This window comes from Puntigrus tetrazona, chromosome 7 (genome assembly GCF_018831695.1).
Source record: "Puntigrus tetrazona isolate hp1 chromosome 7, ASM1883169v1, whole genome shotgun sequence".
NCBI lineage: Eukaryota > Metazoa > Chordata > Actinopteri > Cypriniformes > Cyprinidae > Puntigrus > Puntigrus tetrazona.
This window is the reverse complement of record NC_056705.1, coordinates 13231735-13259368: the sequence shown is the minus strand read 5'-3', so window position 1 is coordinate 13259368 and position 27634 is coordinate 13231735. Positions and strand designations below refer to the sequence as shown.

At 36.9% G+C, this 27634-nt stretch overlaps 3 protein-coding genes across 3 annotated transcripts; 1 reads left to right on the top strand and 2 right to left on the bottom strand.

Annotated features, from left to right (window-relative positions):
• Positions 1-2005: 2005 nt before the first annotated feature.
• On the bottom strand, positions 2006-6944 carry ponzr1 (plac8 onzin related protein 1). Its single transcript, XM_043245940.1, has 4 exons — positions 6515-6944; positions 5834-5932; positions 5354-5502; positions 2006-2492 (listed from the first exon to the last, which is right to left on the bottom strand). Exons 2-4 carry the CDS (start codon positions 5928-5930, stop codon positions 2364-2366), a joined length of 375 nt encoding a protein of 124 aa, XP_043101875.1. The 5' UTR covers positions 5931-5932; positions 6515-6944; the 3' UTR covers positions 2006-2363.
• Positions 6945-8163: 1219 nt separating this feature from the next.
• zgc:194312 (uncharacterized protein LOC794943 homolog) lies at positions 8164-13324 on the top strand. Its single transcript, XM_043245939.1, has 2 exons — positions 8164-10856; positions 12373-13324. The coding sequence occupies exons 1-2, from the start codon at positions 9949-9951 to the stop codon at positions 12431-12433; spliced, it is 969 nt and encodes a 322-aa protein (XP_043101874.1). The 5' UTR covers positions 8164-9948; the 3' UTR covers positions 12434-13324.
• A 283-nt stretch (positions 13325-13607) lies between these two features.
• Positions 13608-27213, bottom strand: acadvl (acyl-CoA dehydrogenase very long chain). Its single transcript, XM_043245938.1, has 20 exons — positions 26739-27213; positions 26250-26319; positions 25559-25633; positions 24192-24264; positions 23913-23977; positions 23528-23662; positions 23267-23411; positions 22264-22393; positions 20257-20382; positions 19964-20162; positions 18844-18948; positions 18322-18408; positions 17248-17310; positions 15537-15638; positions 15235-15332; positions 15031-15103; positions 14845-14917; positions 14527-14599; positions 14112-14187; positions 13608-14037 (listed from the first exon to the last, which is right to left on the bottom strand). The coding sequence occupies exons 1-20, from the start codon at positions 26810-26812 to the stop codon at positions 13900-13902; spliced, it is 1980 nt and encodes a 659-aa protein (XP_043101873.1). The 5' UTR covers positions 26813-27213; the 3' UTR covers positions 13608-13899.
• Between the last annotated feature and the right edge of the window lie 421 nt (positions 27214-27634).

Below are 27634 nucleotides of genomic sequence, written 5' to 3'. Positions count from 1 at the left end.
TGACCAATACTGTTTGTTTTATTGACAGGTTATTAATAAAAACGGATTTGGATATTTTAAGAAGATTGGTATATTTAGATTGTATCACCTAAAGTTTAGGCTAGCAAAAACAATAACTCTAAAACTCATGAATGCGCACAGAAAGAACAAAGGTTAACCAGAGACCTGATGGGAGCTGAATGCAATGCTGACAGATTACCCGTCTCATTCACCAGTGAGTACAAAGCACATAATAAAACTGTACAAAATACATCATTTTACAATAGCAATGCTGTTTATTCTTGCGCAATAGTGTAAATATTCAGTATTCCCCACATTAGCACAGAATGACTTTCAACTGGCATAATAAAAAACAGGTTTTTGATCCAAATCACCTATATCCCATTTTTAAAACCTTCTAAAAGATAGAAAACATACCCCATACTTTGGCTCATGAAAATCAGTTGCTATTCTAAGATTAATCAGATCAGACATGAGGTGAAGTCCAGAGTCCACAGAAAACAGAAGATAATGAGAGTTAGACTTTTTTAAAAAAGTGCTGAGCGCTTCTGCAAGGCTAGAGAAAACGGAGGAATTGTAATAACACTATAATACCCAATATTATACACGAATATATATCTTTTCTAAATAAACTATATGCTGTATATTTCATGTTTAAACATGTGTATTAGCATATGTTCAGGACAGACAGTAGCGCTCTTAAAATGCTCCATCATTTTTGGTCATACAGATAAAACAAATAATATATATTTCGAAGACTTTACGTTTATTTTTAAGTCTACTTTTAAATGAACCAAGTTAAATAGAAAATGTATGTGTGTGGATTATCTACATTTTATTTAGTGCTGTCAAACGACTATAAATATATACATGCAAATATTTTCAAAATATATGCTGTGTTTTTATATATATATATATATATATATATATATATATATATATATATATATATATATATATATATACGTAATAAATATATGTATAGTAACAAACATATATTCTTTTATTTTGAATGGAATTAATCGGTATTCATTGTTTGTGCAGTGCAAACCATACATTGTTTAAGATGACCTTAATAAAAGTTTAATAAAATAACAAAAATACATTTTGGCCGAGATGGGCATGCTGTGATCTGTACTGTACTTTTAATGTATCTGACAGATTCTGGCCAAAAAAAACCCCCACAACACAGAAGTGGGGAGGGAATAGGAGTCATTCTTTTGAGATTTGGACGGGGTTTTTAATTTTGTTTTGTAGGAGTACGACGGGAGAGGTCCGAAAACCCACTCTTGTATCACACGAAAACTACATACTGCATAAAGGGAGCGGCGGTACTGTTTACAGAGCATATTTAAAATAGTTTCATGTGTGTATTTTTGTAAGTCTTTATTTCAGTATAAACAATGTCCTGAAAAGGTCAGAATAAGAGAGACTATAAAGACTTTAAAAACAAAGGTTTGTCTGCAGCCAAAACCAACTGTAGCTTGACAAAAGACCTCCCTAAACCCAATGGGATTCGAAAACAGTACACTACTCAAAAACAAAAGAAGCTGAGCTTGAAACCTGAGAATAATCCATAATCAAACATCACCTAGAGAAGTAAACATTTTCATAATACAGTGTACAGTAGGCCTCTGGGGCAAAGCATCACTGTTGGAACTCACTACATGTTTATGATAATTGTATGAATTTTGCAGTTATAGACACAAACTTACTTTGACTAACTTTCTATTAGAGTTAGTCAAACATGATTTGGAGAACCGTTACCAGGGCAACATAATGCATGTTATCCTCAGTACATACAAAAGTTATTGTTTGTAGCTATACTGCAGGTTTTTCAACTATGCAAAGTATTTTGCATCGGTATAACACCATATTCAAAATTCTGAGTCTTTTATTTGCATGTTGTGTATTTCGCATCTGTGCATGTCAGAAATTTTTATGTGGGTAGTGGAGGTGGAAAAAAAGGTGAGCTAAAAGCATAGCATAAACACGCCAGAACAAGTTGCTATATTATAATTTTATTACTGGAATGATTTTCGGCTAATACAAAATGTAATAAAACAGAGGTTTTATTTATCCCATAAAATAGCGAAGCAATAAGGATGATTGTTTTACGCTGTTTTTCACATCACTTGCATGACGTGCTGTGCCTATTTTATTTCTTTTTAACTTGTAAAACTGTGAAAAGAGAGTTACAAACGTTTGTGCATTATATAAACATCATAATTGAACATCATAATGACAAGTATATATAACATGCAAAGCACTGTTTATGAATCACCACTAGGCAGAGGGCATCAGATTTTACCACCTGCATGCATTTTTGCCCATACTACCATAACTCAAAGCAAAACAGATCTCTAACTATGTGTAATTTGTTGGGTGACCACAGTCCCAGAACGAGCCCGAATCTTGATTTCACGAGACATCTGACACCAGGCGCAAGGATAACAGAAGCAGAGAGTGCAGAAATCATCGCAGCAGGAGCCCTGAGAAAGAAGAAAATTTGTATTTGTAAAACATATAATATTAGTTATATACCATATAATTATATATAAATCGTTTTGTTACTATAAGTATTATTACTTATTAGTTTAAACTGGCTTGACCGACAAGTTCGTGTTCCAATACTAACACTTGTTCTTTTGACCACTACTTGCATGACGTATTTCCTGTTTTTGGATCAAATGTTCACGAGGTGGGTGAAGACTGCAACACTTTGAACACTGAAATTATTTTCTAATTGTGTGTTAAGTAGTCTGTTTGTAACAGATGACACCATTTAACCACAAATGTTTTATAAAATATAAAGAATACTCACCTCTGCACCAATAAAATACACAGCATTTTGTGTTTTACTACCAAAAGTTTTACTTACACTATAAGATCTTGTTGATACTGCATAATTTTGGGGCACATGAGTTTCTCAACATGATGGAAGATGGGATACGCTTAATTTCTATGCACTAAAGTTGTAGGCCTATTAGAGATAGAGCTAATTTAAGGCCCGTTCATACCAAGAACAATACTAACTTCTTTCATCATTTAGTAGTTCAAAATCTGACTTATATATATATATATATATATATATATATATATATATATATATGTGTGTGTGTATGTATATATATATATATATATATATATATATATATATATATATATATATATATATATATATATGTATGTGTGTGTGTGTATATATCAACACATACAGACTTTTCAATCAACCTTCATGTTGAAAATAAAAATCATACAGATTTTAAACCACTTCCTTTGTGAAGCAGGAGCAGGGTAGCGCATTTCCTGGGCACCACAAAATGTACCTTAGAGATTACATTTACATATTTAGTCATACAATTACTTTTTAAAATTATAATTAATAAAAATAAATAGACATAACATTATTATAAAATGGTCTAATATGAACTATTGATGTATACTAATCAATTGGTTTTTTTACCTTAAAAATATGGTTCCCTATAGCTTAGTTGATGGAAAATTGGGAAAAATGTCACCTGAACAACCTTTACAAAATTACTGTACAAGTTCACCTTTTGCTTCAACTGTTGGTTAATCAAATGATAGAAATAAAGAGAAATGAGAAATAGAGTAACATTTGAAGCTAAAGTTTTTTTTTGTCAGTTTAAATTTTAGCTCTGCCACTGGCCTCTAGACTGCATTTTCAGTCCTGGGTCTTGTTAACTTCCTTCCTTTATTGTTTGTGCACTCTCAAGTGTGTCAAAACCATAACTGTGGTCACTGAAAGAAGTTTCATTTCTCGTGTATTTCTTATTAGGACATGGCGTTAGGGTGAGGCATAACAATTGGGAGTGTCCCTTTTTAAACCAGATATTATTCAGCATTTATTCACGTATTTAGATGCAAGTGATAAAACTGCAATACAGTATGACGCTTTATATATGGTGAAGAAAAAACCAGAAATGTGGGAAACTGGGAAAAATTAGGAGCATTAAAAAAACAACAACAAAAAGTCATCTGTCGATTATCAGCTGATGTTTGGGGATTATTTGGGTCTTTGATTCCTGACACGAATGGGCTTCAGATGGAGGCTAAACGGCTGCACATGGCTAAAGACTGAAGTCATATTACACATCAATCATTAATGAAGGTTTATAGTGCCTCTGACAGAGATGGGATGCTTTAATGTTTATTGTATGCACTCAGACTTTCATGTGGCTATGCTGCACATCCATAAAGGCAGGGCTCTATTCTTCTATTTTTTACGAGCGCCTACCGCTAGTAGGAGGTCATATCCTTGTTATTTAAAATGGCTGATACATTCAGGAATGAGCAAGTGACTGTCACTTCAATCGCTCAATTCGTTCAAACTGTGGAACCATTTTTGTTGGCCAAATAGAGCAAAAAAAGCAATATCGTGTGTAAAATATAAGTTACATATCACCTTGTTTTTTTGTGACTATTATATATAATCAGTATCACGCTGACAATCAGAGAAAATGGCACTCTTGATCATGTGACAATGCTGAAATATATCGTAGTTTATGATATATTTAAAACAAGAAGGCTGATTTTATCGAAATTTATATAAGAAAATATCGTCAGCTTTTGCAGTGTAGATGCATTTTGGAAGTTGTATTACGCAACAATTTAAGATTTACTCGCAGTATTTTTTCACAGCACTTTAGAAAACTTAAAAACGTACAATGATTTTCACCATTTTCATGAAACCCACATCTCTTTATATTTCACTGGGAAGCGGTTTTACAAACATCTGTTTTTCAGTTCCCTAAAATCCAGAGTGCTGAATGGTATCATAGGGAAATTAAATCTTGCCTGTGGTTATCACGGTAAACTAAAAGTAGCAGTAGTTAAAGCACAGAAAAATATAGAAATAAGCAATTGTTTGTTCATTGTAATTAGCGTACGTATTAAAAAAAAAAAAACTTTAGAGATTGGCATAACATTAGTCTCAAAAGTACAGAAAAACACATTAAAGTTCATATACCCATCCTCATGTTGCTCCAAACCTGTTTGACTTATTATCTTAAGCAGAACATGAAAAATGATAACAGACAAAAAATTACTTTCACGTAATAAAATGTAAGTGGTTTCTATTGTGACTGCAAAAACATTTACTATCAAAATGCATGGCTACTTTTACGTACACAAAGTTTTTGTTTTGTGTTAGGAATGTAAAACATAAGAACATGAGAAACAACCAGGACAACAAAAAACAAGCATCATTTAATCCCCCCTGTGTGCACTCTAGCACATTAGCTATTAGTCTTCCTTTTACACATTACCTAATTGTGTGTGTGTGTGTGTGTGTGTGTGTGTGTGTGTGTGTGTGTGTGTGTGAACTCACATGAATGCTATATTGCTCTCTCATCTTCTGGCGGAGACAGCATGACACCACCATGCAGAAGCTATCCAGCAACGGCATGCAGAAACACCAGCCAAACTGAGACACAGTCTGACACTGCATACAAGGGAAACACCAAAGGGCACAGCAACCTGAAACACACACGAGGGATGTTTTAGATCTGGGCATCTAATTCTGTCTATCACGTATGTGTGGGCTATGCCATGGTGTTTTACATGTGGCCTGTACGCATCGCATAATGTATGTCTATTAAATAGTCTTTAGTGCTTGCAAAATTGCACTAAAGCAACTAGATGATCGCATAAAGTCGTCCTACATCAATACATTCTTATTTTAAATATTATATTGCAGTTGAACTTGTAACATCAATATTGGTTTTGGATCAGGTAGGGTTTCACATTCAAGCAAGGTGGAATTACGAGAAAATTTAACCGAGAGGTCATGGGTCATCGGGTGACTTACAAGTGCTCATATCAGAGCAGCAGTCGCAGACGCCGGTGCTCCAGGTGCCAGAGGAGACACGCTGGGTTGTCATGATTGTAGTTTGTGAGACTGCCATGACTGCAAAAAGGAAATGGTGGAGGGGAGGCAGAAGGGTAGAGAGAGAGAGAGAGAGAGAGAGAGAGAGAGAGAGAGAGAGAGAGAGAGACGAATAACTGTGAAGTTTAAAACAACAAATCACGGTTTATTTGTAACAACTTTATTGTTCTTTATTCTAGTTTAGAAGTTTAGAGTCGCCAACGTAGCAAGAAACACGTTTTTGCTTAACTAGTTTCTTGCGCACATTATATATCCCGTTTAAAATCTATACTGAATTCCGAGCTTGTTCCCTTCCCGAAAGTGATACTTTTTTTCGAACGTTAACGTTACAGAGGATAATTCCATTGTGCGATCATTTGAGCGACAGCATTCAAAACATATATAGATACATACAAAACATACAGATATATAAACATAGGTAGTTTTTGTGAACGTCACAAGTGATAAAACTGTTATAAAAGCATCTCGCATTTGTTTAACGGAACAAATCCTTATTCTGTTATTGTTTGGTTAACCTTTGCAGCTCCCCCTTCTTTTTAAGACAAATGTAAACTTGAAAAAAAATTCGACATTTCGACATTAGCGAATAAACTAATTCTTTACCTTGGTTTCAGACTGGACTCTGAAGAAGCGTCGCAGTGGTGGTCTGCTGAGAAAAATGAAACCTAACTCAACAGGAAAACGTATCAACGCAAAAAGAGCGCCACAGTACGTCTGTAAACGATTTTTTTTTTTTTTTTTTTTTTTACGCCTGTTTTGTTTTCTGGTCAGAGAGAGGATGCGTGTCTAATGTGCAGCATAAACGTAAAACCCTTTTAATACAACTCAAAAATAGAGAATTTACCGACGAATTTACAATTTAACACACTGAATAAAACATTGCTCAAGCAAAAGCGTTGCCTGCCTCGTGGTTTAACTGAAATAAATTAGATTAAATAATCAACCGTCACAAGTTTGAGAAAACCACAGAGAGCTAAGGACTTAACATTCTCGGGGTGTTTCTTTATTCATTTTCTAGATTAGACCAGACCAGAGTTAACCTAAGAAAAAAAAGTGTAAGTTTGAGGACCATGTATCCATTTGATCTCTCCATCTAATGGATTTCCTGTCCAAAAAATACGAAAAAAAGTACAGCAGCAAATGGGTTTGAAGGTGTATCATGATGGGTTCAGTAGTGACCCACGTGGGAAGAATCAGGTGACACTGAGGTGAATGGGAGTAGTTTAACCACAACCGCTGGAGGCTACTACATGTGTATGGTGTGTTTGGGGGATATTTACCACAAGCAAAACAAAAAGCCTTTAGTTTGATAGTCTACTTTAGACATTCTACTAACTTGTCGACTAGCAGTCACTAGAGTATAGATTGTCTGCTTAATAACTTCTAAACCTTTGTATTGATGGATCCACGACATACAGAAAATCAGAATATGTCAACTTATTCTACCACTGAACCTCCCCTTATAGTCTACACTGAGTTAGTAGACATGCAGTTGCAAATTAATGAAAATTAGTTGACATGTAGCTACTTATAGTTAGCAGAATGTCTAAAAATTAAGTGTAAGCACAAATGGGCATAAATAATCAAACATAACATATTGATAAGATAAATTCCAATATCCCAAAGCTGAATCAAATGCCAGTAATGAAAGTCCAGACGAGAGCGAAAACAGATTCATTTGCAACTACGAATGGAGAATGTATGCATATATGTACTGTATGAAGTCAGTACATTTAAAAATATTGTCGATAGACAAAACAACTAATGAATACTGTGATGAGGGTGACCTCTGCTGGTGAACTGGACAGATTGCAATGATACATTAGAGACCTGCACATGGCTGGGTGAGAGATCATGAAGTTTAGTTTTTATTAATAAAGAATCTTGAAATTGTGGAAGTGAGAATCCTGCACCAAACCACAGTCTCTTCTCATCGCTACAGTCAGGACAAAACTGCACCTGCTTTTAACGTAGATTAAAATAGAATTGAACAAGAACTTAATTTAAGAGTTTAGCTATGAGCTTCAGATTTAGATTTAGCTTTTATTAAATTCTCTTATGCTCAACAAGGCTACATTTATCTGATTGATTGATTGACTGATTAAATACAATAAAACAGTAACAATAAGGAAATATGATTATCGTAGCTGTTTCATGCTTTAAAATGGTATTACTGTTATAACAAAGCTGAATGTTCAGCATTATTATTCCAGTCTTCAGTGTCACACGATCTTTCAGAAATCATCCTATGCTGATTTGGGGCTCAAAAAGCAGTTTTTATAAATATATTTTTTATAAAAATCGTGATTTATGTTTCCAGGAATGTTTAGTGTAAGTTCAAAAGAACAGCATTTCTTTGAAATTATTATACTACGTTGTTGTTTTGCTATCTATCTACATCTCTATCTAAAAATATGTTTTACTCTCAATGACCCTGACATTTGATCGGCAGCGTAGCTGATACCAGATGTGTACACGGTTAACAATATACCAGTTTAATGCCAAATGAATAAATCTTGTGTGTGTGTTTTAAACACTGGGTGGCGCTGTGCTATAACCTTTCCTGCCGACCTTCTTCATACACTCGCAGAAGGAAGAAGGAGAGACAGTGAGACGTCCCTTTGGTGGAAAAAAAAAAATCTGACAATTATTGAAGATAGGAATCATGCACACAGCTGCAAATCCACAGCTCAACCCATTTAGAAATTAACTACTTGGGTGAAATCGCATGACATCCACCCTTCTGCACTGCAAAATACAGAAACATCAACTGATAGCATCAGTAGATTCTGCTGTAAGATGTGACAGTAAAAAGACTGCTTGGTGTTTTACATCTTAAGACTGCACAGATGATAAAGACTATATTCCGAGATTGAATGCATGCATGTTCATAGTGCACGTTCATTTTGGATAACAGCATTTTCTAAACGAACCAATGTAAACTTGTGTGCATTAAAACCACCATATTATAAATTACAGTGGATGCAGTAAAATATGTATGGAATTACATATCAAGGATTTTAAACAAGCTGTGCTGTACCTAACAAGGTTTAGCCATAGATTGCTGTCGTGGGCAATAATTTGCAGCAGATATAGTGATTGCAAAATTATTAGAACACTAGTATTTCACAAGCAATGACAGACAGACAGATGATGATCAGATCAGATCTCTGTGCAGAGCGCTGGCTATTTCAGACTCCTTGTCCAACAAAAACCTCACATTATTACAGTTAGTGAAAATACTAACTGTATAATTTTGGCCAACACTGTAAATATGGGAACATTATAAAACCTTAAAAATAAAGGTGCTTAAAAGGTCGATGCCAGAGATGAAGAATTCAGTTAAAGTTATTTTACAGAACCATCTTATTCTTACTGTTTTAGTATTTTAGCATCCTTTTGCCAAAGAAACGTTTATGAAACAGAAAAGTTCTTAAGATGTTAAAGATGTTCATAAAGGGAACCACTGACATTTTTAATGGCACCGCAAAGCACTTTTATTAAGGTTTTTGATATAAAAGTGTGTTTAGCTATAAATATTAAATATAAAAAAAATGTATAGGTACACGTACAGGGGCCATGTCTCATGCTGAAGAAGTATATGAGTGCTCAATATAACCGCACTATATTAAAGTTTGAAGTTAAACGAGGTGCAAACAAATATTCAAAAAGCACATTCAAAACCACGATATAACTCCATCATTTTATAAGACACCTGTCACGTCTCTCACAACAATGCGCTGCAGACGCACAAGGCGCCGAAACGATCAAACACGCCCTCTTTCTCTCGCTGCTGTTCCAGAAAGGGAAGTAAACGTGAAGCTGGTTATCTCCATTACCAGGCTGACTTTTACGCGAGAGCTACAGGTGTTTGTGACCGAACGGATCCACCAAACGAATTCACATGAACGTTCGGATTTTCGGAGAAACGCTGACCGACGACGAGCCAAATGAACCGCGCGCACCCGTTAAACGCGTTTTGTTCCGGAACGTTTTGGTTCTACTGCTGTACGAGCGAGGTCTGAAGAAGCGCTAGGATGACCAATGATACGAGCAACTCGTATCCGCACGTACGTGTTTGGGCAGCGGGAGTGTCTTTGATCATTTTGGCCTTTTTCAACTTGATCATCAACTGGACCATAGTGCGCGAGGAGCACCTGCGGAGCCACGCGCGCTTCGTCCTCGTGTTCCACTTGTTGTTCTCCGCGCTGGTTTACTTCGCGGTCAGCTTTAGCTTCAACTTACAAAGCTACCTGAAACTGGCGACCACGCCGACCGTGTGCATGGCGTTAATCAAAGGCCTGATGACAAGCGGCTCCAATATCATCCTCACCATCACGGCGATGGCGCTGGACCGCTACTTCGCCATATGCTACCCGCTCCACTACAGCAAAGTTTGTTTCAAACCCTGGCCGTGGGTCAGCGGGATCCTAACGTGGGGACTCGCGTCGATTATTCCTTTCACCCTGTCCACCAGTATCAATGTCACCAGGTCCTGTGGAAGGGAAGCTCTGCAAGGCGGAGAAATGCACAAAATAGTTTTAATAACAATTTGTACCGTTCTCATCGTGTACAGCTACGTACGGATCTTGTACGAGGGGCGTCGTCTGGGTGTGCTGAACCGGCGCAACCGAGCTGCATGCAAGACTATTGCTCTCCACGGCACCCAGCTCGCCGTCTACATCCTCCCCAATTTCTTAATGTTCTTGCTGTATATCCTGCATACAAAGCATTTACTCGAGAGCTCCACAAAAGACCTTTTTGCGGTCGTAAGTTTTGCCTTCTTCAGCCTGGCGCAGTGCATTGCGCCGATAGTGTACGGACTGCGTAAAGAGGAACTGCTGGAACATCTTAACCACCGGTTCCCGTGTTTATCCTGCCGGTTGAAGCGCATTTTGGAGTGGACCGTCAACATCACGCATCCCAATCGGCGTCGCCAGCAAAGGTGGGTGAATGCGGTGGCCGTGGATAATAATTGTTGTCCTTAAGAAGGCGGGATACGCACCGCGCTTTAGGCGCATTTGGTAACTTACGCATGCTAGGCAAAACAGTGGTCTTGTGCTTTTTGTTTTATGTTTTAACGTGGGCTGTGATCTGGAAAATAATTAATTCTGTTGAATTGATTTTCATACACTGTTAAAAAAGGTTCCTTTTTACATTATGCCATAGAAGAGACATTCATTACGCGGGTCTACTCGATCTAAAAAAATATATATATATATATATATATATATATATATATATATATATATATATATATATATATATATTTTTTTTTTTTTCCACGTGTGCCCTTACTTTTGTACAACTCATCCAAAAATTCCCCCACAACTTGAAGTCAAAGCAAGCAGCCTAAAGACAAGCTATTCAGGAACCTTATTGTACTTAATATATTAAGAGATGTAAAAATGCATTTACGTCTTGAACAAATTACATAATTTCAGTTATTTTGGTTATTACACTACTGCATTAAAGCGTCTTAAATAGGATACAGATGTTATTCAGCATTTAATATTTAGCATTTTCCGATTGGATATTAAAAGACAGTATACAAATATATATGGATTGTAGATAATGTTTGTTATGGTTGGTCTCAGGAGACTGTACTGTGGTCCACGGTATAAATATTGTGACAAATGTCTGTGTGGGAGCCAAATATGTTCCCACATCAAAGCGAAAAGAAGTATAAAACATCAGTGTTCATTCATTTGGCCTGCTCCATCTAAACTACAGTTCTGAAGCTTAAGGTCAGTTATATTTTTAATGTTAAGTCTCACTGCACTAGTTATTAAAAATCGTTTTAATATATTTATTTATTAATTTATACATTGATTCCTGCAATGCAAAGCTTAATTTTTAAAATCATTACTGTAGCCTTCAGCGTCCCATGATCCTTCAGAAATCATAGTAATATGCTGATTTGCTGCTCAAGAAATGTTTTGCATGGCTACCATTGTTTAAAAAAACTTGTGGAAACCGTTAGTCTTTACTGCCACTTTAAAATATTTTTTAGTATAATCAATATTACTGAACCTAAAGTTTTCGCAGTATTGAAAGTATTTCTTTCAATATTTATTCAAGGCTACTGTTTTGTGGTTTTGTCAAAGACTAAAGCCACATTTCACACCTAAGACCACAGATTCATCCGTCACGTTTTCAAACTTGAGGAACTGCTGACAAAAATAAAACATCTTCTCTTTGCTGATAAAATAAATCTACCAGGCTGTACAGATTCTCATTTTTAAGGGTTTTGCTCAACTAAACCAGACAAGCACCGGTTTGTACAGTATTGGAAGCCATCTTAAATCACACACACACCAGAATATAGACATTTTAGTTGTTTTTTTTGAACAGTCAGAAAAAGTAAAGATAAAAATGAAAAGTTATTGACAACCGAATTGTGCATGTAACGAAATCCATGCTGAATCTTGGAGTAATCTAACATACTGTGTTTATTTCAGGGAGAGGAGAATGACTTCAGAGACGTTACTATCAAGAGAGATCTCACAGACGACTGTGTGATATCTCTGGATTAGGAGATGTTGGTTTCTTCAAAAGAAATATTTACTTACACAGACTGAAATGAATTCACAATCAAACACTATGCAATCCATCTGGTGTATTGCATATGTTAAGTTCAGCACATGTTTCACTGAGAAAACAAAGACTTTTAGAAAACTGTGATTTTTTTTTTTTTTTAAATTCTGCAAGCCATAACTTCATTAAGTTGGAGTAAAATACAGCAGCTACAGTCTTGAGGAATTACTTTTGTTGAAGACAGTCAACTGTGATTTTATATTAACTGTAAATAGTACCGCTGACAAGGATCAGATCTTTTATTTTCCTAAACGCTGTCCAAATCTCTTTAGTATCCTCTGATTTGGCAAAACTTAACAGTATTTTGCAGTCATATATATATATATATAAATAACTACAACTGTGAAAGCGGTTTGATGAAATTGTACTTTGTGTGTAGATAAGTTGGTGATTTTTAGTATTTGATTTACTGTGCTTGTAACCACAGCATCCTGAGTTATGAAGACACACTGGCTTAATACGGTCTTTTACAATATACTGCATAAAACGTTTGAATCTGGAAGATTTCAGATATTGATGAGAACTGCAACACAGAGGAAGTATTTATAATTATGTCAGGCTAGTGCAGCTGTATAACCTATTATACAATTAATTGTTTTTTTTTGTATGTTTGCTGTTTAAGTTGGTACATACCTAATGGGAGATGCCAAAGAAAATTAAAGAATAAATAATATAATATAAACGGTTTGACAAAATATAGGCATCACATGTGCGTAATTCCTAAATGGCAGACATTGTTATGGTGTTGCCCATTTGTATTTATGTTAAGAGCATAACGTTACTTAATTCACAAATAAAAGAAATTGGTAACTGAGACAAACGACTTGTTCATCATATGAAACTTTCAGTGTTTCTATTTTAGTTATGAGAACAAACTTTTGGGTAACTCAGAGTAAGACATTTCACATTAAAACCATGGGAACGGCTGAAGTTTAGGTTGACTCTGAAAAAAAATATTGACCAACAATGACAAATTAAAAGCATTTGCAAAATGCTAGCAGCTGGACCGGATATTGGGCTGAGGTTTGCTGTCAAGATTAAAGTGCTTCAGTCAGAGTTTTTAAATCACTCTTCAAAGCAGAATAGTTTTCACCGCTGGTTAATATTAATCAACTTTTTTTTTAATGCAGGCTTGATTAGATATACAAAAGAACTAAATTTATAAACAAACAAGTTCAATCCTTCAATGTACGCTTAAATCTACACATCCTGTTTACCCATTTACATACTTTATAATATATTAAAGCACTCCTGTGGTTAAAGTACACAATGTGACAGACTCAGCTCATAAAAGATTGCAGCATCGAACAGTCTGGGTACAGAAATATGGGCAGCTTTGACTGTCTGGTTAGAAAAGAAATGGTTTGGGCGATGGGAGGAAGAGAACAGCTTTAAAAGCCCAGAGGATGAGGAGATACCACTCCTCCGTTTTCTACCACAGCAGCAGAAATGGCACGCAAGTTCTTGAAGATCTGCTTGGACGTCCCTGATCTGAGGAACTTGATGTCCTGCATGACTCTCTCGTGGGCCTAAAGGAAAGAAATCAGTTGTCAATGCTCAAAGAGGAGATGGGGAGACGTTCAAAAAAAACATGGACACTGACCTCAGTACACCAGGTTTCACACAGCATCTTCTCATGCTGAGCAGAAGGGTGACCTTGACTGAGAGACCTGGACGCTCTGAGAAAAGAAAACAAGTAAACGCATATAAACTAGAGTCAATGTTGATCGTTAATAAGCTGATCTCTCCTTCAAACAGACAATTATCTTCTCCAATTCCAGTAATGCATGGGCATACAGGAAATACATTCATTAATGTTTTCATAAGGAAATCTGTGCCTATAATATTCCGTTCAACTCAACTGCATTTTTAAGCACAGCTTTCCATCCAAGCTGCACGATTAGAGGTAACAGTTATGGATCACAAACTGTGTTAAAAGTTTAACATTATGGTTTAGGGAATTTAAACAAACCCTTAGCATGAGCGGTCATACAAATTAGTACATTTCAACAACTTACCTGGACAAGACCACGACCATGGCGTACAGATCAATGGCACAGTCTGCAACGCGCTTCAGAACAAATTGTTCATCTGAAAAGCCACATTTACAGTATCACTCAATCACTAAGAGAAAAGTTCAAGCCACACGCTCAAACAGACACCTGACAAAAGCTTCTGTCACAGTGTTTAGCTGTAAACATGTAAAGTGAAAAAAGTCAAACCAGGACGAATAAAGCACAGCGCAAAAAAGTCTACGGCAAACTGCCAATGCAGATTGAAGCAATAATATAAACTAACAAAGATAAGTATCAGCACAAGGCAAATACGTCACTCACCAATGATTCTCTTCCCATGTTTCAGAAGAAGCTCTTCAATAACAGCTCCAAACTGCTCGATGGCCATAACAGTCTTTTTAAAAGAAATAATATTTTAGGCCTGCAACCTCTAGGTCTCCTTTAGGCTTTAGGCTCATTGGCTGAACATTGTTTCGGTGTGGTCCAACCACTTCAGCTGTAACTTACCAATTCTCCGCTGTGGTTAAGCTCTGGATGGACCGTTCCCTGCAATGTTAGTCCTGTCCCCAAGCCTGCCTTCCTGTCAGAGACGAAGAGATAAACACAGACACATTGCAGGTTTATCAAATTGATGCAAAGAACATGACACTGCAAAACGAGTCATTGCAAAACAAAAGAAAACGAGTGTTTTTAGAGATATGAAGGTCTAACCTCTTGGCTCGCTTTGTGATTTCACTCGCCAACACCCCAGCATTACCAATAGGGTTCTTTAGAGCTTTCTGCAAGCTCTTCAGCTGATTGCCTGCATTCTACCGAACAGAGCACACATTTGAAAATGCAATCGACATGCTGTGTTTGCATTAAAAAACGCGCGCTAACAAAATCCAGAAGCAATTTTTGGCAGTGGCAGATGTCAACAACCACACGTGATGCGAGCTTTAGGTGGTTTTGCAGAACAGGAAGCTGTAGGGCAGGCAGTTATGTTCTCAGCAGTGTTTTCTTTCTCCTCTTACCTGGAAGCCATTGAGCGCTACAAACAGTCGCAGGATGTCATTGGTACCCTCAAAGATTCTGAAGATTCGCAGGTCCCTTAATACCCTTTCCACACCAGCATCCTGCATCAATAACATGTACAGAGACAAAACTACAGTCAAACAACAGAAATAAAAATTTTTTTTAAATCCTGGAAATAAAGTTATGGCGTACACACATACAGACATAATGCTTATGAATAAATATATTTTTAAATTAAATAGTATGTGATGACAAATGTGAATTTTGAGCCATTACTTCTGGCTTCATTGTCAAATGATGCTTTAGAAGCTCAGGATTTCAAGGTTTTTTGCTGCCAAATAGTCTTGTGGAAACATGATATACTACCAGCCTTACATTTAAATAAGAAAAATAATCACCTTATACAGGAAGGATGCAATCAAATAGTTTAAAATGCTATTTACCAAATAATTCCAATTATATACAAATATATAATTATCACATTACCACACACACACACACACATATATGTGTGTGACCCTGGACCACAAAACCAGTCATAATCACATGGCTATATCTACAGCAACAGCCAACAATACTTTTTTATGGGTCAGAATTTTTTTTTCTATGTCAGAAATCATTTGGATAATAAATAAAGATCCTGTTTAATGAAGATGTTTAGTAAATTTCCTACCGTAATTATGTAAAAACTTAAGTTGATTTGCTTTACATACAGATGTGGTTGACAGCTGTTAACCTGTCAAGCTGAAAAACACGTATAACATAAAAACAAGTGGATCTGAGAGACTAGTGGTTTTAATCTAACTGATCAGTAGCCCACAAAAGAGACAAGATTAAGAGGAAGTGATGAAAATCTTCTCTGAAAATGTATACAGCTCATCTTGATCAGTGGCCAAAGGCTGCATCTGCACATTTTACTACATTTTTATGTGCAGCATCCCACCTGACACAAGAAAACAAAACAATACAACGCGGCCAAAAAAATCAACATGCAGATGTGACCTACATTCAGCAAAGGCCAATTTTATACCTCTACGGTTTTGTGTTGCGGCGTGAAAGGTTAGCACAGCCGTGTCCCCCCCCCCTCGCTAACCAATCAAATTGTTGCAGAGGACTTCCTCTGCAAAACACCTCCAGTTTTTCCACCACCCCGGGACAGAACATTTAGGCTTCGAGGGGGTGATTGCCCACAAAGTAAGCGTTTATGATTGTGACTCAAAGCGTGAACAAAGCAGACACTATAATGTTGCAATGCTATTGCGCCAAAATTAGACTTCCACCCAGACAGAGTCTCGTTTCTCAAAAAGCTGAAAGCAAAAAGCTTTGAACAAAACCAATAAATATTTAATAGTGGTATTACTGCCACTGATATATTCAATGCGCAATATAATAAATACAACAGATCTCAATCCAAAACCAGAGAATCATGCAAAGCTTTACTAAAGGTCTTTGTTAAAGCATTAAAGTAATAGTTCATCCAACAAGTCATTTATTTTTAAGATGTTAATGAGCTTGTCTGTTCATCAGAAGAGATTTGGACAAATTTAGCATTACGACATCATTCGTTCATTAATGTTCTGTGAAGTTAAAAGCCACGCGTTTCTAAGAAACAAATCCTTGATTACAAAAAAAACACTTATGGATGTAACAGCGTGACTTTGAGATGCTTTGAAACGATGTGTATTGTGAATGGGCAATATACGCACTGACCTTCATGAATCCCATTCCACCCATAACTTGAATGCATTCATCCGTCACCAACCAAGCTGCTTCCTAAAGGAAAATCCAGTGATGTAGTGAATTTACAATTTATATTTTAAACATCACATCTGGAGAGATCCCCCCTCATATGTCTGTAAAGCACTTTTGTTGTACAGCAATACACAAAGTGCTATATATGAGAGGCCGTTCAAGACATATTTCAAACTTTACTCTCACACACCATTAAAGCTTTCACAAAACACACACACACACACACACACACACACACTATCAAACCGTCTCACGCGCACTATCAAACTCTCTCGCTCACATAAACTCATTCTCATATTTTGGGTGTGGGTGGCTTGATATTTGTGTGCTCTGATGTTTGGTGCCATGTGGTACAGTAAATGAACCAGTAGATCATCTCTCACTACATTGTCCAGTTGCTCCAAAAATGTGTATCAATTTTTCATTTCACAAATACAATGTGATATATTCAATAGCAATTCAGGTGTCTCTAATGGCAGTTTAAGTGTCATTCATGAGAGCCTTTTGTTAAATAAAAATGTTTATCTAAATGTTGATCCATTTATATTGTTTTGTTTATTAGCATATTGACTATCATTTATATAACAACAGTTTTACTAATACAATGGTTAAACTACAATTAGTGTAGCAAAACCATGCTTAATTTGTGGTTACCGTAGTTTAACTAGGTTTTTTTTGTAGTAACTTTCGTGAGCTACAAATATTTTTGTCCATAGTGCAGATAATAACGTTGTCTAGCTGATATCTTAATGTAACGTTTATATTAGAATTCATAAAGAACAATCAATTATTCACGGTCAGTAAACAAGACGGTAATAAACATGTACATTTCGAGCGCTGATTTGATAGTGTGTGTGAAAGCTTTGATAATGTGTGAGATATAGTATATTAGCGAAAAAGGGGGAGTTTGATAGTGTGTGCGGGTAAAGCTTGAAATGTGTCTTGAAAAACCAATTATTACGTACAAATCCAAATATGTGTGTGGGCTTGAAAACTAGTACAAGTGGGTTGATCAATATGTTAAACACTTACAGAAGCAAAGATTTTACTAATGGCTGCTTCGATCTGGAACTCTTTGGCTCCGCTGTCCATGTTCCCACTGACCGTGTAAGCCATGGACTAAGTCCATGGAGAAAAGATGAAAGAAGGGGGGGGAAAAAACAACACACTAATAAAAATGTTCAGAACAAACAAACTACTTAATAAAATGGGAAACAGACATGAAAACACAACTGATGATAAACAGTGTATTTTTAGACTTTAACCACACGTGACCCACAGAAATCACTCAGAAATTAAGGGGAAGCTTCTACTTCTCCTAAGTCATGCGGAAGTAAGAAATACATGGAGCTATGCAAGTGTACACAGCTAAAATGCTGATATCTGCAAAGTCCATAAAAAGAACATGGACCAATAGAGGTAAATCTGCTTAACGCATGGGATCAAACAAAAGGAGAACTTAATTGATTCAAATAGTAGGCAGTGTTTGACTCTTAAATGTCCTTGTTCCCTGAAGAGAAAGTCAAGATGTGACAAAGCAGAAGGTAAGCTCACCTCGGTCACATACTGAAGCATTGCCATTCTGGCCATCTTTTCCTGAATGGCACCATAATTGTGAATCTTGTTGCCAAACTGAGTCCGGTTAGCAGCGTGGTCAACCTGTGAGAGAAGAAAAAAAAGTTTATTTTTGAAAAATAATAGCTTAAATTTGTTTTGATGAAATGGCACATGCCAAAAATGCTCATACTGAACATCATAATTTTAGCTGGAATTATTGCAGCAGTGAAAAACCTGAATGGTGGTTTTAAAAAAAACTCTGTATGCAAATATATGAAAGGACATACGGAATATATGAAATTACATAACGGTACGGTTTTCTGCATATGAATGCCTGAATGCATGCTTTCTTTTTATGAGTTGACACATGCTGATTCTAAGCAACCGAAGGCCTACAGGGCAAATGTACTGCAGCAGATAAGGTCTACGCTTAGTTTCCGCTTTCAAAGGTTCCTGGTCTGAGACGGATACACAGACATAGAAACAAACACACACGCCCGTGATAGGAGCAAGCGCCGAGGCTGTTGAGAAATCACCTCCTCCCTCGGCTGCAGCCCACAATCACTCAGCAACTGCACATTTCATGACAGCATATTGCTAAAAAAGCACAAGCATCCTGTTTCTCTACATTTTGATTTATTTTTAGCCACCAAAAGTTTGCTTTCATTTTAGCAGAAATTAAATAGTTTTTCTGTGTTTGCCAGACACTTTTACACCGACACAGTGCCTTTGTATTCTATCAGTCGTGCAAGAACTCGCAACTTTCACAGCTTTTTGGAAATCGGACAATTATGATGAGAAGCGAGAGAAAAACACGCGGGAAAATTGCGATGAGGCATGTGCCAATACAAGGTTAGATGCCACGCAGCACGGGGACAGTGCAATGAGTGCGGAGGAATTTCCCTGCATATTAAGCAGAGGAAGTGAGGATGATAGGGGTGTCAGCGGGTGCAAGGATGTGGCCTAACAAAACAGCATGCTAGACAAACTTTATACGAGAAGAGGAATAGAAAAAGAAAGTGAGAAAAACTGCGTTCAGCATTATATGCGCAAAGATGCAAACAGCTTACAAAGAGAACACCCATCTGATAACATGCACTTTAGCACACATACGCACCGCTTTGGAGATGACACCCTTCATGGTGCCAGAGAGGGCAGCGGCCATGCCGAAGCGGCCGTTGTTGAGGATGTTCATGGCCACTTTGAATCCACCGCCAACCTCTCCGAGCACACAGTCCGCAGGGACGCGCACGTTATCAAAATACACTTCTGCCGTGTTGGAAGCTTTAATTCCCATCTTTTTCTCAGGAGGACCACTGAGCGACGGAAAGAGTAACGAGCAAGATTATTACAGACACCGCGAAAATGTCAACTCAAAAGTATTGGAAAGGAGGAAAAACTAGCACTAACTGTGTGACTCCTCCGAAGCTTTTCTCCACAATAAATGCTGTAATTTTGTCCTTCATCTCTCCGGTCTTTTCATCCTTCATGGGCGTCTTTGCAAACACGGTGAAGATCTCTGCAATCCCTCCATTACTAAAAAGAGAAGCGACAAACCTGATTATTATTAATGATGCGATATGATAGAGACTTCAACCTTTTTCAGGCCGAGAACCTGTCCGTGGGTAGGAAGACAGAGAAGGAACCACCTGGAACATATTGTTAGAAAGTGCTGCAGGACAAAGGCCCATTTACACCTCGGACAAAAACTAAAACACCACCTATAAAGTTTTAGATTATCTTTTAAATTCAATAACAAATGGGAATGTCCACATCACAGCAATAACAATAACGACACAGAGGAACGAATTCACTAGAATCCTTTCCAGGATTTTTTCTGCTGATAAATGACAGAAAGAATTTACAAAACATTAAAGAGCTTGTGCTTTTAAAGCAGTAGATGACAAAATTATAATAATTTTGTGTTACAGCGTTTGTTGGTTAAGAAGCTCATATAATTATCACCAGGGTGCGATTTGTAAAAAAAAAAAAAAAAAAAAAAAAGTTTTTAATACGACTATAATAATAAAAATGTATCAGAGATTTTTGAAACTCAGTCAGTTAAACCATTGCGTCGCAAAATGATTCCAATCTCTTGAATTGGATCACGCATCGCAAATCATTTGATTCAGAACATGACTTCCAAGTGTTCTTAGCATAGATCATTGAATCTGATAAGCCCTTTAGCTTCACGCTCAAAAAGAGTTTCAATATTTTTCCTATTTATACCTTGACTCTTTTATTGTTAAATTGTGTACTAAGATTGAACTAAAATTAAAAATTGCAATTACAAAATCGAAACAACTACTTTATATATAGACATAACTCTTTCCTGATGGAATGCAATGAAATGAAAATTGTACTTTCGCTTTATAAATTGCATCATGTCAGGGAACAAAACCAGGAAAGAAAAAGATATACCCAGAGCACCTCCCAGTGGTCCCATTGCAAAAGGCTTTGTCATTAATTTTCTCTAAAATTCTACGATAAAATCTCTTAGGTCTCGATGAAAATGCAATTGTAAAAAGTGTCCAAACTGTTAGTCTAAATGCATTTAGGACAAATAACATTTAAATGATCATTTCGCTAATATTTCTGCTTTGACATGTTACACATATAATCAATCTGGGTTATACATTTTCATTTTGCAACTTTTAAAGGGTTAAAAAAAATTTGTATGCAATTTACATAAGATAAGATAAGATAACTGTTGAAAACGACAAATGTAAATAATATTTTATTTTCATTCTGCAACAAAATTTGCACATGTGTTGTAATGGGAAAAGTGAATGTACATAAGAAATGCATTGTCCGTGTCAATATCGCATTTCAAATTGAATTTTGCTACACAAATGACTTCTTTGACAAATCACTAAAGAATCCATGAAAGCACACTTGTATGATAAACTTATTTATTTTCGACACCTCACCCCGTCAAGCTGCACAGTTTGCTTGCGATTGAGTGTGGCAAAGTCGAATGCTTAATTTCAGCGGTTTAGAAAACCCCCCCCAGCCTTCAGTATGAGCAATAAACAAAAAGCTTAGCTCCACTAAGCACAAAAGTTCTTCACACTCTAAACTTAGCACGTTTAGTTACTTATGAGTTGCCAAATTGTTGTTGTTACTAAGCTTTAATGAGGAAAACACGTGAAAGACACGGATATCGCTGATACAGAAAAATCACACCGTATCATACCAGTCAGACCAAGACAACAAAACCACCCACATGCACACACCCGGCTCACTGACCAGAAACACTCTTCTGAATGACTGTACAGCTGAGAGAGGCAACTGGTAGTAATATCACCCAAGAGGACATGATAGGTTTACTCATGTTGCCCCCTATTGGCTGCAAAATAGGTGAACATCTTTCACATGGCCCTATGTTTGTATTGGTTAAAGTAAGATCACACAAACCTGATCCAGATCTTGCTTCCATTCATGGTGTAGTACTGGCCGCAGGGGGAACGAACTGCGCTGGTTTTAATGGAGGCCGCATCAGAACCGCTCGCTGGTTCAGTAAGACAGAAGGCAGCAATGTTCTCACCTGCCAGAAACACACAAGATAGCTATTATTTAACACACATTAGACAAAACAGGGATAGTTTAGCAAAGAATAAAATTCTGAAAACAACTACTCAAAAACTGATCCAAACCTGTATGAAGTTCTCACAAATAAAGATATTTTCAAGAATGTGGGTAAACGGTTTCTGGTCCCCAATGACTTTCATGGCATTTTTTTTTAAAACCACACTACGCAAGTCAAAGGGGACCAGCACCTTTTTGGTTACCCACAGTCTTAAAAAGATCTTCTTTCATTTTCAACAGAAGAAATTGGTAGATCACATGATTTAGAACAACCCAAGGGTGAATGAACAATGACAGAACCTACTTTTTGGGGAAAAACAAGAACTGTGTTTATTTTACTTGTTACATTACTTTCATTTCAGTGCTTTCAATGTCAGATTCTTCTTTAGATTTGGTCTTAAATGTTCAGTCTCAATATTTGAATACTTGAGCTCAAATTAAGTTTAGTCTAGTTTGCATTAGTTTTTATATTAGTATAACAGTCGGTTTGGCCTGAATTGACAGTGAACTAAGACAAAAGATAATGAGACATTTTAAACATTTGTAAATATTTTTACATTAAAAATATATAATCTGTCATACCATTGTGCAGCATCTGTTTGTAATATCCAATAAATCATTTGCAATACTTGTGGGCGACTTTGTATGTAAATAAGTAAATCCATTTTCTTTAACGTAAGAAACACATAAATAAAATCACAGAAAGTGGACAGTACACAAATGCATTAAAAAAATATGCGCAAATTTTATTGTTATTTCTAAATTATATGTTAAGTTTGGGTCGGAGCTAAACACTGCATCAGTTGTTGTGTGTGCTCTTCACTCTTCTCACCAGTGGCCAGCTTTGGAAGGTACTTCTCTTTCTGCTGGGGGTTACCAAAAAGCAGGATGCCTTTGAAGCCAATGGACTGATGGGCACCGAGGGTGATGCCCACACCCAGATCATGCATCCCGACAATCTCCACCAGCCTGGCGTACTAAAAACAGAGCAGATGCATGCATAAATTTCGCATGTATCTCTAGATTTCTATTTGTTTATGTCTCTATCTCCGACCCCAATAAAAGAAAAATGGGAATGGATGAGTGGTCTTACCTGTGTGTTGGTGAGGCCAACGCCACCAAGATCTGCAGGCACTTGAAGACCAAAAGCTCCCATCTCCTTCAGGCCTTCCATCGTGTGCTCCTCCACCTTCTCCAGAGCATCGTTCTTCATGGGGTCGTTCACTTCCTGGAAACACACATAGGCACATTTTACTTTAAGACAGTTGATGTAATGGATGCAAAGCATGTCAACTGAACATACATTTTTAATTTAAATATCTTTACCATAAAGGTAGATCGTATTAATATTGTTTGTCCTCTTATTTGACACTTCCTCAAGATTTCATTTTGCTCGTATGTAGAATGACTCTTTTCAAACATTTAAAGAAATCAGTCACATTTTTTCTGAAACAGAAATGTGGGTGCATTAAACATACCTCAAAAAACTTGCTGCAGGGCGCAACCAACTCCTTAAGGAACTGCGACTGCTCTTCATTGAGCACTACATGGAAAAATGTAAAAGTATTCAGCGAATAAATACAGTAAACGCAACACTGAAGTGTGGGTATAATGAGTAATACAGTACAGCAAAACGTAAAAACAGGAATCAGTCTAAAATAAACATTTTCCACGTTTATTAAATATAATATCTGATCACCACAAAATAACACCGGACCATATCAAAGCAATGCACCATAAAAAACATTTGAAGTCACCTGAGGGAAAGGGGAACACCTGAGAAGTGCTGATTTGCCCTTTGAACATGTTCACAGCAAAGGACTTTGACTCCTGAGGGGAAACAGTTATGAGTCTCAGAGTAAAATAACAATACTGTCTCTATGCAGGTGCATCTCAATAAATTAGAATGACGTGGGAAAGTTCATTTAATTCAGTAATTCAACTCAAATTGTGAAACTTGTGTATTAAATAAATTCAGTGCACACAGAGGGAAGTACTTTAAGTGTTTGGTTCTTTTAATTGTAATGATTTTGAGAAAACAATGGCCTTCTGGAAAGTATGTTCATTCACTGTACATGTGCTCAATACTTGGTAGGGGCTCCTTTTGCTTTAATTACTGGCTCAATTCAGCGCGGCATAGATGTGATCAAGTTTGTGGCACTGCTGAGGTGTTATGAAAGCCCAGGTTTCTTTGACAGTGGCATTCAGCTCTTCTGCATTTTTTGGTCTCTTGTTTCTCTTGTTTCACACCAACACCATGGTCACGTAACCATGATTTGGAGCTTTTGGCAGTGTGGACAGGTGCCAAATCCTGCTGGAAATTTAAACCCACATCTTCAAAAAGCTGGTCAGCAGAAGGAAGCATGAAGTGCTCAAATTTCTTGATAAATGGGTGTAGTGATTGGTTTTCAAAAAGAACACAATGGAGCAACACCACAAATCCTCACAGACTGTGGAAACGTAACACTGGACTTCAAGCAATTTGGGCTATGAGTTTATCCACCCAAGTCTATTCCTTGTGAAGTTCACTAAAATTCTTGAATCTATTTTTTGACAATCCTCATAAGGCTGCGGTTCTGCGGTTTTCTTCCCCTCAGCTTTCTGTTAACACGTTTGGATACAGCACTCTGTGAACTGTCTAAATGTCTATGGCGTTCCCTCCTCGTGAAAGATGTCAACGATTGTCTTCTGGACAACTGTCAGATCAGCAGTCTTCCCCATGATTGTGTAGCCTAGTGAACCAAACTGACACACCATTTTGAAGATTCAGGAAGCCTTTGCAGGTGTTTTGAGCTGATTAGCATATTCTAGTTGAATTGGTGGGTTTTTGTTAAATGTGAGCCAAAATCATCACAATTAAAAGAACCAAAGACTTAAACTACCTCAGTCTGTGTGCACTGAATGTATTTAATAAACGCGTTTTACAATTTGAGTTGAAATAAATGAACTTTTTTTCCCCACAACATTCTAATTTATTCAATGAGGTTGTATTATAAAAAGGTCAAAAGTGTGTTGCACCTTATTTGTCATATAACATAATAATACTAGTATAATCATAAGGTGTGCCTTTCAAATCATTGCAAAATGTGTCTGAATCCAGTATCCAGTACATAAACTCACGTACCACACTGGCTGCCTTATCAACCTTCTCAGCTGTCACGGTGGAATCAGTACCAACTACATTCTTATCCAGAACAGCCTTGGTAAAAAACAAACAAAAAAACAACAACAACAACAATAAATGATCAGTTTGTTGTAAATGAAATTCAAAATTAATTAAATAGATAAAATGTTGAATGAACGCTTTCACTTTGACATTTTGGTATAGCCAGGGCTTTCTAAGCTCTTCTGCTGAAAACCCTTTCAGTTTGGTGGGTTGAAGTACAATGTGACATGCTGTAAAGATTTCAATGGCTTGACATTGTGACAAAAAAAGGCTGCCAAGTAGAGCAAAGAGCAATGACAAGGATCATGTAACCTTCCCTTATGAACCTTCCCTCCCACACACAAACAAATAACATCCCTGCACATAACCCACAAGACAGAAAAACACAAAAAAATAACATTTTTATATATATTTCTTACCCTCTCAAATATTTATTTTGACTCAGTGCATCTGCTTTCTTGTAGGTCAACCACAATGTTTATGTAACACGTGGCAAAACGCCTACCAAGCTCCCGTGTGTCATGTGAACTGGACGTGAACTTTACTCCAGATTTATTTTAATGGGTGTCTGAGCAGTGACGTAACGTAACCCATGTTTGAAAATGTGATAATGAATATATACGCTATATGAAAACACAATGGGTCTCACCTCTGCGGCCTGGCTCGTGTAAAAACGAGTGTTTTGCACTGCCACAACAGCTCCAGTTTGACGATGGGCCCTGATAAACGGGAGAAAGTCAGAAAAAGTTATTTTATATAGTGATGTAACAATCATATATTGGCTTAACCTATTCTGCATGTCCCTATCGGTCTTAAATATAGATAGATAGATAGATAGATAGATAGATAGATAGATAGATAGATAGATAGATATTCAAATAATTATTTGTAGTTACAGTATTTTTAGAGACGCCTAACTGACATAATTTGTGTTAATTTTTACACTTATTATCCCAAATACTTTATTCTGATTGGTCAGTGGCGTCATGCTGCGGTCAAACTGACCATTGCTTTATAACAGAGAACATCAAAGAGAGTTCAAGTTCAAGTTATTTTAGCTTCTGTATATTCGATTTTCCCGTCAGTTATATTTTATACGATAAAAAGCTCGACCGTGAACGACAACAACGAGCCTCACCCCGTAATCGCCGGTTGCAGACGGAGGACAGAGTTGCAGATGGCCGGACTTTGGGTAACTTTACGCAGCAGCATGATCAGGGTTAGGCCGAGATTCTTGTCTTTCTTGCCGAGCGTTGTTTACCTCTCCTGCAGCGGAAGTGTCGAGCTCTGCCTAAGGGTCGAGGACGGATTAAAAAGTCGCTAAACGCCGATGAGCGACGAGACGACGATGTCCAGCTAGAAGTGAACTGAGTGTCCGACAACGCAGCAGGACCGGTTTTATTTCGCCCTTGACCGACTCTTCCAGATACTGGCTCTTCCCACCGCAGACCAGAGACCCTCCTTCTGTGGACGGTGACGCGATACTAACAATTCCGCTACAAAACACGCTCGAAACGGAGCTCAAAACACGAAAACTACCGCTAAACGACACGCTCTTATCCGCCGCACAGCTTACCGTCTACCGGAAATACACATTTACTTTAGTGACAAGGAAAGAGCCGTGTAACGTTAACACTGCTGATCTCAGATCAGCTTTTACAGACACTTCGGGGAGGTGCTACAATACGGCTGGAGGTTCCTTTGTGCGTCAGTGAGAAACGAGATGTAGCATAACCAAGATATTTATGCATTGAATATTATATACCGTTCCGTGTACATGAGATAAATGGCATATAGAAAGTGATTAGATTTACATCATGCTATAAGATAGATTAAACAAAATGTGCATATGTAAAATAAATAAATACAATCTAAAACATAACTTACAATAAATTTAAACAACGAAATCAAAATAAGACATTATAGTTTAAAATAATTTATGTTGTAATTAAATTATTGTACATTTAATATTTAATTTATGTAATATAACACTACATAAATACATCATTTATGTAACGTTACTTAAAAACGTCA